Genomic DNA, 14,055 nt, shown 5'->3' on the forward strand with positions numbered 1-14,055 from the left:
TGCACATTGAAAGGAGTCAGAAAAGGCTAAAAAGGATCGTAAATGATTTTTAAATGAATAGCGCAAAGGGCTTCCTGATGGGTCCCATCTGTCCAAACACAAGCTGAATTCAGTACCTTTAATAATAATCCTAATGGCAATTAATTAAACTGCTAACACGTTACATACATCATAGTTAACACGGCGCAAAAATTACCACAGGAAATGTTATGAAACAAATTAGCTTTAACAATGAAAGAAAATTACTTCACATAACTAAATATTACACCCACTTCCTCCAGCCATATTTCTTAATGAATTCTCTAATTAATTTAATTCACACATTGTGCATAATATGAAGCTGGAAATGTCAGTGGGTCAGGCTTTACCATAGTCTTTTGCTGGCTGTCTGTTTCAACAAGAGACATATTAGCAAAACATGACCTCTATGCAAATGACACAGACCAACTGTTGTAATTTTAATTCCAAGGCCTGATTAGCATGTTCTTTGGATATCTTTCAGACAATTTATAATGTAACATTTTACATGTGCCAATGTCAATTTAACCAGAGCTGCTATTGTCATCATTAGGCTATCCAAATCATTCAATGAAAGGAGGGAAAAATAAACAGACTCCTCAAAAAGGAATGAGACATTATACAACGGTAATTTAACCTTACATTTTAGTCAAGGGGACACGGCATTTAAAACATTTTATCTGAGTGAACAGTTACTCTGTCATAAAAAATCACTTTAGAAACATGCCCACTTAAGCTCGTCTCCAAAGCACAGGAGTGCTACAGATGAGAGAACTCTATGCACGGGAGGATTTCCGGTATTTTAAACGGATTTTAAAAAGGCTCCCCGCCCGATAAGTGAAACATACAGAGGGCTGAAAAACACGGGGACTGGTCCAGCGCTGTGGGGCTGTCCTGGGGCCAGTTATTTAGCAAACAGCCCGACTGAAGGCAGCGCGTAAACGCTAAGGGCAGTCACCAGGGGAGGCGGCTCTCCGTCTCTCTGCGGCTGCTCTCCTCCCGTCTGACTGACACTTGATGGACTGGATGAAGCCAACAGCCCCCTCGGGAAGGCCTGATTATAGGCCGGGATCCTGGAACAACTCGCTCCGAGCCGCCCTGCTGTCCCGTTTCATCAGCCCTGCTGATATAGTTATTAATGACATAATACCCACAGCAAGCGTCTGAATTATGCGCTATAACTGCCGGGGTAACAAGGACAATTTACTGGATGCTGCCAGTCGGTGGGTGAAATCTATGCTGTTTTCATCTGATAATGTGAACGGTGTATACTTTGTTGGAACTTAATTACAAGTTAATATCGCAGCAAGCCAATGACAGAAAATTAAGTATACTAATATTATGCAAGCTCCCTAGCAATGTGTGTGAACTTTCGTCCAGTAGGCTGTTACTGTTGCAGTGGTGCACAGTGTGGTGGAATCTAGCCCAGCTCGCATTGCGTTGGTGCAGCAAGAAGTGTGTCATGAAATTTTACCAACAGCTCTGCAAGGTAAAATGTTCAAATTTACTAGTTATAAAGTTTACTTGGTCATAACAAGGAGTGATATTTTTCAGAAGATCATTTGTACTGTAGCCTATGTGTATCATTAAGTCATTTTTAATAGTAATATACTCATGTAATTTTTTTTATTGTTCAACTGCTCAACTCTTTTCAGACAGTCTTGAGAGTCAATATAACATTAAGACTGGTAAAGAGTTGGATACAGTTTATGTTTTGAATAGCTGGGTCCTCCTGTATCAGCGTCAGAATTCAGATGAGCTGGTTTTAGGGACGGTTTTCACACGGTTTTTCTTGGGGTTAATGGACAATACTAATGGGTTAATAGGTATACTCTGGTTCACCATGGTGTAGCACAAGCCACATAGTATCCTCCATTTTGTTTCCTTCTTAAATTTAACACAGATAACAGTAAAGCTGCAGGGTCTATATTGTACTAAAGAAATAAGTACTTTGTTTTTGATCCTTAAAATCACAGCAAACAACTATGGGATTTATGTATTATATGGATATACACTGTAAAATGTTCAGAGTGACTCCAACAGAATTATGAGTCCACTATGGCCTGTAAGAGGTGAATTAACACTGGACATTTTACTGTGTATTGCTGTGGGGATATGATCTGGAAAGGCAAACGACTGTTCATTAGAATAAATTGAAAGGAAAATGACTAGAATTATGTCAAAATAAATTAAAAATGCTTGCTTGCTTAATGTAACAAACCATTGATTTTGACAGACCCAATGTATTAGCTATACTGTACTGTCTGATTTATTCAGATTCTTTAGCCCCGTGATGGCCGGTTTTACTGGCATTGACACTTCTTTGGTCTTTACGTTAAGACACAACAGCGACAGAATCTAAATGCCCCACAGCCCACACCTAGAATCACCTCTAGACCTTTTGTTCACTTTTTTGTGCATGAACTAATGATGCAATGACACATCTGGCCAAGAACCAGCTGAGCAGCCAGTTGTCCAATTACCGAGCTCCCCTAAAAATGGGGGGACTAAGGATAAAAAGGATTGTAATTCCTACACGGATCACTCCATATGGATGTACATACCTTAAATTAAAGGTGACGGCCTGCACTTTAACCTCATATTTATTGTTAATTTGAAATCCGATCCACTGGAGTACACAGCAAAAACAATAAAAATTGATTCACTGTCCCCAAACTTTTGAGGGGAAGTGGATATACACACATACTGTATATCTACATGTTACTGACTGTGTCCTAATATTTTTACGAATGCACTGGGCTCTGCCTGTATATGTACTGGAACATGCCTGCCATGTAGTAACTGGTCCTGCAATCTTTAAAATGTAAAAGTAATGAATCATGGGGTGCAAATGCTAATCTTGTGTGTGTTTCCAAGAGCAGAACGCTGACAGCAGAAGCATTGAGTTATGATGGGCTGCAAATATTGTGATGGCATTGCAAACTGACTACAAACAGAAGGGTTTACCATGCACTGGTCTTTCATTTCAATTTTTAAAACGCAAATTGTCATCAGCTGAAGAGATTTTTTCCTCCAGACCTTATTCAGCATTGTCGCTGTGGTACATAGACCCAAGGCCACTGTTGTTCCTGCATGTTGTATGAGAAGAAACAACTTGTATAATAAAATTTTGTCAAAGTTGTCAAAACAACTTTTTGACTTAATGAAAAGCTTCATGAAACTGTGGAGTTTGCTGAGTATTGTTAAAGTCCCTTTGACTTTGAATAAAAAAGACAAGTGGAAGGTCCATTATCTTGTTTGTTTACATTTCTTGGTAAGAATAATATTTTTTAGGCTTGAATATTTTAAACACTTTCCATGAACAAAAAATATCTTATGATATAATATGAACCTCGACCGGAATGTTGATCCAGTTTGTCTGTTTGAAAGCTAAAATACACTCACTCACACACACACACACACATACACAACACACACGTCACTGGCACTTCTAAAAAAATATTTGATTTAATTACTTGTCTTATTTGGGTAAATATATTTTTGAATATTAAAGCTGCCAATGTGACGTTGCTGTAGTTACCTCTGAAGATACCGAGCCAGGCATTCAGTATGTTTAAGGTATATGCCATCTAAGAGATGTTGACCATATACACAAACAGATGGGGAATTGTGTAGCACATATACCGTAACATACACCAGCAGAGGAAGCATTTTGGATAAAGCGCTGCTTTGTGTCAAGGTCACTATGTGTCACTAGAGGGCACTGTTGATTGAAATTTCATTTGAAAGCATCAGAAAATGTTCTTGTTGCATCAGATTATTATTGTTATTCAGAAGAACCTGATTTAATTTTCTTAACACTGATTCATTTTTTGAATTCATTAGCATTTACCATTAAATAACCTCTGTTTCTAGGACATACTACAGGCGTTACATTTTCATGTACTCCCTGCTAGCTTCTATCATTGATAAAGTATTGTTAATGCAAACAATGAAGAATTGTTCTTTCTATTTGCTAAGATGTTGTTATTGAACTTGAATTTAAATATGACTCTTCCAGAATTAGTGTATTGCACACGCAAAGTAGCATTCTGAAGGTAAAACATGGCCTATTCACAATGTACCCTTGCACTGCAATTTTCAACCATTGAACTAGCTATGCGAACATTTTCCATGCTAAAGTCAACAGTCTTCAAAAGCTCAACTGGTAAATCTGTGAAACACAATGGATGATTGTATGGCTGACAAAACAATATTCATCAAATCATTGTCCTTAAAGTTCATACATTCCTATGGCATAATTATACTTATTGTATACTGACCACAAGAGCAAAAAGATTGTATGTTTATATAAACATTTCAAAACCGGTTATAGACAGAAAAAGAGTCTACAAATGACCATAGATTTTTGGGAACATTATGTGAGAAACTCATTGTAAAAAGAGAACCATGCACTTTAAAGTTCTACTTTACTAGTTCTTCAGTGAATAATATACAGCAATATGGTAGGTGTCGAGGGATAATGTGTGGGTATGTCAGTTCCCATTTAAGTTTAAGTTCATACCATCACTGGTAGTATTTCCATCGTTATTTTTTGGACTGGGGTTTTAGGAGTGAATAATGGACTCAAACTCGTCGATCCTTTGCCTGGTGTTTCCTCTTCGGATGGTGCGGTAGGACACGGTGTTGTACTTTGAGTAGTTGAGCCGACCGGACTTCTTCCCGCCCTCGCTATCAGGCGTCTCCCCGGACGACTGGGAGCTGCTCCCGCTGGAAGAGCTAGGATCATGGGAGCTTTCCTCCTGCTGCTGCTCATCCTCTTCAACTTTCCTGCACTCCTCCTCGACCACCTCCTCCTGACCATCACTCTGTGCCTCCTCCCTCTGCCCCTCCTTGTGCTGCCCCTCCTCGCTCTGCCCCTCCTGACGGGGACCCTCCCCCATGGCATCTGCTGCCACATTCAGCTGGGTATCCTCTCCACCTAGCATGTGTGTGGCCTCGGCCTCTGACATCATCACCTGCTCCTCTGATGTAACCAAGTCTCCATTGTTCCCTGAGGATAAACAGACACGGGAAGCCACTTTAGTAACTTTTCCCTGATTTTCAATGTATTACATTATTACAGTTGATTACATTAAGCTGGGGCCAGTCCCCCATGGAGCAAAGTGGGGTTAAGGGCCTTGCTCAAGGGCCCAACTTATCTTATTGCTGTTACACTGGGGCTTGAACCACCAACCTTCCAGGTCCCAGTCAAGCACCTTAGCCTGACTAGTTCATAGGATGAGGCATTTTTTTTTTTACTGGTGTAAAAACTATTTTATGTGAAATCACAGTTTAAAACTGTGTATATTATTTAGTATTTATTTATTATTATTTTGTACATTTAATTCATCATTGGTACTGCCATTTTGTATACTACAGTCCTGAAAAAAATGACAAATAAATAACCATGTTGAGTTATCAATCATCCCCATGTCCTAAACACAAGACAGCTAATAAGTCAGTCATTCTGTTGAAAAAGTAATATCAAAACAAGAACATATTGTAACATACTGTAAATAAAGCATGCAAAGCTGCCTTCATTTTTCACACAATATTCAACATGGAGGACTTCATTAAATATACAATAAAATATAATATAATTCATTAAATACGACCTGAATATTTTGTTCTGGGATTTGTTGCGTTTGATTTGCACTTTGTTGTATGTCGCTCTGGATAAGAGCGTCTGCTAAATGCCACGTAATGTAATGTAATGTATTTCCTAAAATAAACTGGTACATAATAATCTGCATATGGTTCATTTTCGAGGATATGGTTATGTGTCATGAAATTGAGATTGACAGGAATATTTTTGTCAAAATTACACCCATACCTTATATTGATTGTACATTTTCCATTGACCCACGTAACCATTATGATGCATTATGTTTCTGCATAGATCCTCTGATCCCCTGACTAGATGGAGATTTCAGAAATTGTGACCCTCTAATTGTGAATTGGTCAAACTAATGTATAGGTAATATTACTAATTGAATATTCATATTTAGAATTAACATTATTATTGAATATGATTCAGTGGACCATGGATTTCTTTGATACTGTAAGATCATGTCTCTTTAAATGAAATCATATAATACTGTTGCAATGTTCTTTCAGAACATGTGGTGATGCTCAGTAAAACCTGTTCCTTACCCTCCTGTGTGCAGATGCCCAGGTCTGGCTGTGTTTGGGACTCAGTCAGACATTCAGTGGGGAGGTCAGTGAGTTCCTCTGCTGGGCTTTCACCCCAAGGTTCTGCAGACTCTTGGGCTGAAGTTTTGTGGATCTCAGGGAGCCCCTCATTTAGGGGTGTGCCGTTCTCCTCTGAGGACCCCACCACACTCTTCTCTCCTGGCAGAGCAGTGAGGGGGTCCCCTCCATCGACCCCGCTCTCAACCTCACACCCTGTGGGACCCCCTCCATCGACCCCGCTCTCAACCTCACACCCTGTGGGCCCCCCTACATCGACCCCGCTCTCAACCTCACACCCTGTGGGCCCCCCTACATCGACCCCGCTCTTAACCTCACACCCTGTGGGCCCCCCTACATCGACCCTGCTCTCAACCTCACACCCTGTGGGACCCCCTACATCGACCCTGCTCATAACCTCACACCCTGTGGGACCCCCTACATCGACCGTGCTCTCAACCTCACACCCTGTGGGACCCCCTACATCGACCCTGCCTTCTGCTTCAGTCTTTGTGGGGCCCCCTCCATCGACCCTGCCTTCTGCTTCAGTCTTTGTGGGGCCTCCTCCATCAACCCTGCCTTCTGCTTCAGTCTTTGTGGGGCCTCCTCCATCAACCCTGCCTTCTGCTTCAGTCTTTGTGGAGCCCCCTCCATCAACCCTGCCTTCTGCTTCAGACTCGCTGGTCCCTGACTCTGGTGAGATGTTTTCCTCAGAGGTGCTTTTGTCCTCCACAGTAGCATCTAGGTCCGCCCAGGGTCTATCCAATGCCACGGTGGCTGCCTCCACTGCATCTTCCAGGGACTGAAGCAACCCAAGTCCCCCAATGATCTCCATCACTCCTGGCCCTTGTGTATTCCTGTCCAGGTCCAAAAAGCTTCCATCCACCATTTCAGCCATGTCTGAGACTCTCAAAACGAAATGCTCTCCTCTCACCAAACAATGACCTCTGCGTTTTGCCTCGCTGTCCTGCCAAAAGGCACAACTGTGGGTGTCTTGGTATCCTCAAAAAGAACCTGGCTTGTTCCGAGTCCTGGATTGACCGGTAGAACACAGAGCCAGTCTGTCCTAGCTTGTCAGGACGGCCAATTGAAAATGGAAACATTTCATTGGTCAGTTAGTCTTGTTCGGCGATGAGGGAAATTACCATCTTGCCTGTTAATAACGAATGCGATTTCTGCATTCATGTGCACTGTAAGTCTTTAAGCATGTGTGGCTGAAAAAATAGAGGTTTTGTGTGGGGGAATGTGAATGGCTCTTTGTCTACTAGATTCAGAAAATGAAGTGTTTGTCCAGATTCCTTAATCCCCCCCTGAGTGACCACCTCCTCCCTGAGACATTCTGCAGTGAGATTAACATTCTCCTGAAGGTTTACTGATCACGTTTGTGTAAAGCAGTATAAGCTTGGACTGAAACTAGCTCAGTATTCCCATCAAGACCATGCTACAGCACATACACAGATGAACCTGTGTCCCCATAAAGAGGATTTCTAGTGCTAGTAACATGTAACATATCAGCAGCTGCATAATACTCATTACATATGTAATCATGCATTCTACTCTAGCACTGTGAGGATTGATCTTATTGATCAGTACCAAGTTATTTTTTCTAATGTGTTAAGATTTATCATGTTACATTTGTCAGATAGAGGAAAGGGTAAAATATTAGATTCTAGTGAATGAAGATATTTACATTGACTGAAATGTTTCATTATTTTCCTAGCTGCAAGAAATATTTTTTTAAATGAGCTAATACCAAATATTTAAAGGGATTAACATTTAAAATTTTGTTTCTGACTCTTGCCCCTTATTTTGGTGTGTGTGTGTGTGTGTACACTATAACAAAAGATATCAACGAGCAGAAATGTTATTTTTTGTGAAGTACTGACCATATTCAGAGTACTTACTCCAGGCTTGTGCCCAAAAAGAAACACTTGAGTGAGATTTGTTGAACTAGCTATGAACTTGTGACAGAGCCTGAGGTACAGGTGTGGGACATGATTTTAGGTTTGCAGCCCAAAAACCTGATGTCTCCCAGTTGTCTTCCTGCATACTGAAATATCTTGATAAATATGTCCCACACACCCCAATGTGTGAATGTCTGCAACTACCAAATTAAAACAGTCGTATTCAGAACTCCAAGCACACATTATTTAAACTGCAAATAAACATCCGGCCCAGCAAACTGCCGGAAACTTAAAAATGCTTTTCCTGAAAATATTAATCGGTAAATGAACACAATAGCAGTAGCCAGTCTGGTCAACGCTGGTAGACTTTATACGGTCTTTAAAAACCACTTTAATGTGCAGAGCAAAACATCGGCATCCTCTGTGACGCTAAGTCCACAGGAAGTCGCGTGCGTGCCAGACGGCAGGCCCAGGCCCGTGAGATCCTGTGGAGGGCGGAAATGCAGCAGGTTGTGGTTTCACACATTAGAGCACAGCAGTTGTGTTCTACTGCCTTAGACCATTTCTGCAGAATTTTCGCTGTAATAAAGCCCCTTTCCCATGTGAAAAAGCAATCTTCGGGAACCGAGAATGAACTGTTTTAATGAACTCTCTCTCCGTCTATAATTGAGTGTGTAAATGGCTTGCAAAAAACCCCGCCCCAAAAAAACATTTCCAAAACACAATAAACAGCCATATGAACAAATTTACATAAAGAGCACGACTTACCGAAAACATAGATACGTATGTTATTAGACATATGACATCTCTGGTGTAAAATACAACTGACCAGCTTGATATACCAGCTACCAGCTGTTTCAAAACCTCGCGTGAGCTGGTCAAACCACGTTGAGTATGAAGCTGGTCTTAACTGGTCAACCAGTAATCAGTTGTTTTCAAAACCTAACTGGGCTGTTTTTTGCAGCAGGAATATGAGTAGATGTGATTTTCCATGAACTGCAAGTCTAACGTTGAAGAAACACAGTGGAGACGGTAGAGGACCTGAAACCAAAGGTTACACTGCAGTTGCACCTTTACCCACATCCTGTTTTGAACATCTCATAAACTATCCTTGGCTTACTGATACTTCTGATATGAAAATGCCATATGTGTGTATGTGCACGCATGCATATGTACATACACACTAAAAGCTATGCTTCATAAAGAGGTCAGTAGTTCATTATGAAAGAAGTTACAAATCAGGGAAAGGTGTTACAAGAAAAAAGTTCCATACTTTTGTCTTGTCCGTGTAGTATGCTGCATCAATCATGAAACACCTTCACATAAATGACACCTGTAATGCTTATTGGCTTAATGCTATAATCTTATCAATTCTGTCTGTCCGAATGTTGTGCTACAAATGTGTTTGACAGTGAATGATACTTGATGATTATTGTAAAGATAAGGCTAGTACAGCATGCAGTTTGCCTTCCTCTGCACTCAAAGCATCGTTGCCATGTAAACTGTACATTTCTGCTGCCGGAAAGGATGACTCTGTGGCACAGAATCAGCAGGGCGGTTTGTCCAAAAGTCACGTAGCCCGTGTCCTCAGTTCTCCTCCTCCTCCAGCGAGTGGTTGAGTCCGGGGATGAACTTCAGGATGCGCCTCCTGACGCTGGCCTTGCGGCCCTTGCGGGGGAGGGTGCCGAACGGGGAGCTGGCGCCCAGGGAGTCCCAGCAGGGCGAGAGGGAGTCGCTGCTGCCGGCCAGGCTGGAGCTGCGGCCCCTGGGGGCCCGGGGGTGGCCGGACGGGAGGTCCCAGGGGAAGGCGCTGATGGGGCTGAGGTCCTCGAACACACACGGGAGGGGGCTCTGGCCCCCCTCCTCCACCTCCATGCTCCTGCAGCTGCTGTCGCTGGAGTAACGCAGGCCCCACCTCGCTGCGGGGGAGGGCAGGGACACGGGGGAGTCCAGGGAGGGGTGGGCCGGACTCATGGGCACGTCGCCTGGGAAAGCAAAGGCCCCTCGTAAAACAAACGCTCATTCACAATATTCATCAATTAACTTACAGCAGCATTTTATTCCACAGAGAAATACACCATAATGCAAAGACTGTGGTGACATGTTTGTAGCTTAATCAATTGATAATATTCACACTACAATGTTTTTCCCACGAAAATACGTTTCATTCTCAACCATTCATTCATTCTTAAAAAAAAAAAAAGAATGTACTGTATATCAGTTAAGAAGAATAAGAAGAATTGCAATGTAACTGTATGAAATGCGTTGAACTATAAACTAAAGCTACGATTTGACCAAGTTATTTGGGGGGTTTTTCATCAGCAGAAAATATTGAGACCATGCAGAAAGGATGCAGTTTTTGGGGTTTTTTTGGTAAATGCTCACATTCGCATTTTTAATTTGTCTAGCTTATAATAAGAGAGGATGTTGTGGCTTCATAAAAGTCCCCTTACCATGAGCCAGGCGCTGTTCCTGTAATGTTAGCCGATTTAGCTCCACCCATTTTGACTTCAGACTTTGCTATGTGGGGAAAAAAAGAAGTTCAGGGGTTTAGCACTGACAGATTGTACATGGCAGGCAATGTTTTGCCAGAATTTCTAATTTCTCAAAAATCCAGTTCAGGTGAAATACATCATGCTCATTCAATATTCAACTGATTCAGCACCCTCTAGGGAATTCCTGACCAGGATGTGTTGCTGGTTTTAGTTCTAGCCTGTAGTGGTCTGTTTTAGAATGATCTGATTTGTTAGGGGAAGGATTGCTCTATTTTAAATTCTTTTGTCTGTAATTTTGCCAGGGCAGTAGACCAAAATGATGTCTTCAACTGAGGTGAAGAATTAATTGAAGTTCTAAGTGGCTGTGTAGGATTACCTTAACATTGTAGTGACACCAAAAGTATTGACAGAATGTTAAGAACATTCGAATCTCATATTAGTGATGGCACACCCAAAAAGGTCCTTATTAATTTGCATTACATTGTGCAGGGTACGTGATATGTCTATCTTGTGTGTGCTATTATTTTTTATGTGCTTTTATTTTTGTTCCCAGTCTTTTTAGATTGTATGGTATTGAAAATTCCAAAAATGTTCAATTGCTTAAAAATCCAATGGAATCCACTTATTCTGAAATATTCTCTGGAGGTCTTTGTGTCTTTAAAGCCATGGCCTTTGTGCCCTTTGTGGAAACCCAATGACCAACGCCCAAGCATGACATTGAGCCCGTGCTTCTGAAAGCCTTTAATGTAAAAGGACCTTTTGTCAACAGTAAACGAGAAGAAGAAGAGAAAGAGAGACACACCTTCAGTAACCTCAGCTTCTTCTCTAGCTCGATCCTCTTCACCACCGCCCCGCTCACTGTTTCCATGCTGTGGGTGAGAAGAGGGGGAGGAGGGCGTTAGCTCACACCGCGCTGAAGGGACTGCAATGGACTGAGAGGCTGCATGTTTCTATTTCTGGGTGAGGCCCTGTTGATTTTGCCTAGTGATAACCTGCTTCTAGCAGTACAAAATGTGACATTGGAAACGGTTATGAGCACCAAAGTACACTGTTGACACAAACTACACTATACATACACAGATTGAGATTGGAGAATGCATGTTCATTGGTTTTCATAAATGCAGCATTTGAAACTGGAGGTCTATTCCAGCTTCCCTCTCATAGACTGCACTTCCTCCAGTTAACTCCTTTCAGCTTGGATCTAAAGCAGTTGGCAATGAGGGCCATTTCTGTCAATGGTTTTCATGCCAACTTCTGACCCCAATTACTTAATTGGCCCTAACATTAACGTCATCTGAAATTTGATCTACATTTCTTGATAAATGCATGAATGACAGTCAAAGACTGTTCTGTCCCTATATCACATGGTTTTACTGTGATCTTGACTGAACAAGTGTTGGTGAATACAGTCAATTGGCTCATTTAGCCTGAGTAATTGGTGGAAGCAAAAACCTGCATACACGCCGGCCCTCCAGGACTGGAACTTGCCCAGCCCTGGTGTAAATACTCGGCCCACTCACGTTAAAACGTTGGTGCACCCTCGAATCAGGTTGACAATGTGCTGGTGAGCAGAGCCATCTGTGCATCTGCCGTTGATGCTGACGATGACATCGCCTAACACACAAGCAGACAGAAATAAATGAAGTGTTGGCCATGACTTCCTGTGAGAGTGAGATCTAAATAAGGTCAGCATGGGAACCTGGGCCAGAGACAGGAAGTGAGGAGGGCGCTGCTTACCGGTGGTTAGCCCGGCGACCTCAGCTGGGCTGTGCTCCTGCACCTTGCACACGAACGTGCACATCTCCACCGTGCTGCTCTCCTTCTGCTGCAGGCCGTACGTCTACAAACACACAGACACACGAGATGTCAACGTGAGACTGAAACCGTCCATTAACCGTCCATGCCACACGCAAGAACTAATTTCATTCATCCTAAACGCTCCAGTGAACACTAAAAAAACAAACATGCAAACACAGCCTACTGTGCAAATGCAAACGCATCGCAATGTGACTGATGAGAATGCAAGATGAAGGCTATGTGGATGGCTTACCTGAACTTCAAATCCAAATGTTTCATTGTCTTGCTTTTCCAGCACGACAGTGGTCCTGGTTTAGATGGAATGACACAAAGGAGCATGCATGAGACTGATTGTTTACAGCACTTTGCACTCAAACCCTAACCACAAGTGTGTATGCCTCTGTACTATTCAATCATTTGGACACTTAATTAAGACGGCAAAATTTAAAAATGCAGTTTTTCTTTACCTTTGTGGGTCTGTGTAATCCACCAGGGAATTTGACCGAGTACGTACAACCTGGAATAAAATAATTATTGGCCCATGATGTAAATAGGACTTGCCCACACCAAGTACATTTGTAGCACTATAACAATTATAATTGTAAACTTCAGTGGATGGAATATATCTGTAGTACAACATAGTACTAAAATATACTGAATATGCACATTATGCAACTTGTCCCTTCTTTCTTTGCAAGTTCGTAATGAAAGCATTAAAAAACAATAGCCTCTTTGGTAACTGCGCTCTTGGTTGTGGTTTATTCATACTTCAACACTGTGCAAGAAATGAATACAACCCGCCCAGAGAAACATTTAGTCACACAATGCATATGTAATTATTTTCATATAGTTTTCAAATACTGTCAATGAATTCAATTAATAAGGAATAGTTTTTCTTTTTTTTGTCTCTGGTGAAAGTGTAAAGTTGGTCTCTCTCTCACCTGTTTCTCTCCTCTTGGCAGAGTTGCGAAGCTTGTCACAGCATTCTGCCGGTGCTTGCTGTCTCTTTCCCCATTAAGAGAACACCTGTGCCACAGGCTCCTCTTGTTCCTCAAAGAACCTTCCAGAATGTAATTGTCATGGCTGTTCTGTCTGTGGAGCCCCTTGAAACTCATGGTGGAGATCACAGCTGTCATCTCCTCAGAACACGGCAGTTCAGAGCGGCTTCAGAGCTAAATGATCGTCAAAGCGGAAACGCAGACCATGTGATTGCGCGAAAGCGCACTTGCAGATCACACAGCCTTGCTTTGCTTTCTTTTGTGTCCTTTGTTCTTTTTTTTAGAACGTTTCATCTGCTTGAGGGGAAAAAAACGGATCTTTTTTTTTTAATACCCTATTCTTTGGAGGCCCCTGTGCGATTTGGTTTCTGGTCTGTCAGACAGCAGAAATGCACAGAGACTACACTTCTGTGAAAGACCTTCACCTGCTTCCTTCCCCTCTGATATGGCAGTCGGACTCCCCGATTTGCCTGGGGAGGAGACTTTATTTTGAAGAACAACAAAGGCCACCTTTAGCTTGCGGCCACAGGCCTGCCTGTAGAAATAAACTGCACGGGTCATTGGGTGGATGGAATCAGTCCTGCTGAATCCTGTTGAAATGGGACATCAGCCACAGGTCAGCAGTCAAGTTTAGAAAGAAAGAAAAAAAAA

At 42.1% G+C, this 14,055-nt stretch overlaps 1 protein-coding gene across 1 annotated transcript; it reads right to left on the minus strand.

Moving 5' to 3' along the window:
* Positions 1-8,736: 8,736 nt before the first annotated feature.
* Positions 8,737-13,837, minus strand: cytip (cytohesin 1 interacting protein). The gene is made up of 8 exons (XM_061226712.1): positions 13,348-13,837; positions 12,874-12,923; positions 12,660-12,714; positions 12,347-12,449; positions 12,130-12,223; positions 11,412-11,478; positions 10,568-10,634; positions 8,737-10,099 (listed from the first exon to the last, which is right to left on the minus strand). Exons 1-8 carry the CDS (start codon positions 13,540-13,542, stop codon positions 9,702-9,704), a joined length of 1,029 nt encoding a protein of 342 aa, XP_061082696.1. The 5' UTR covers positions 13,543-13,837; the 3' UTR covers positions 8,737-9,701.
* Between the last annotated feature and the right edge of the window lie 218 nt (positions 13,838-14,055).

The sequence above is a fragment of the Conger conger genome, chromosome 17 (genome assembly GCF_963514075.1).
Source record: "Conger conger chromosome 17, fConCon1.1, whole genome shotgun sequence".
Taxonomy (NCBI): Eukaryota; Metazoa; Chordata; class Actinopteri; order Anguilliformes; family Congridae; genus Conger; species Conger conger.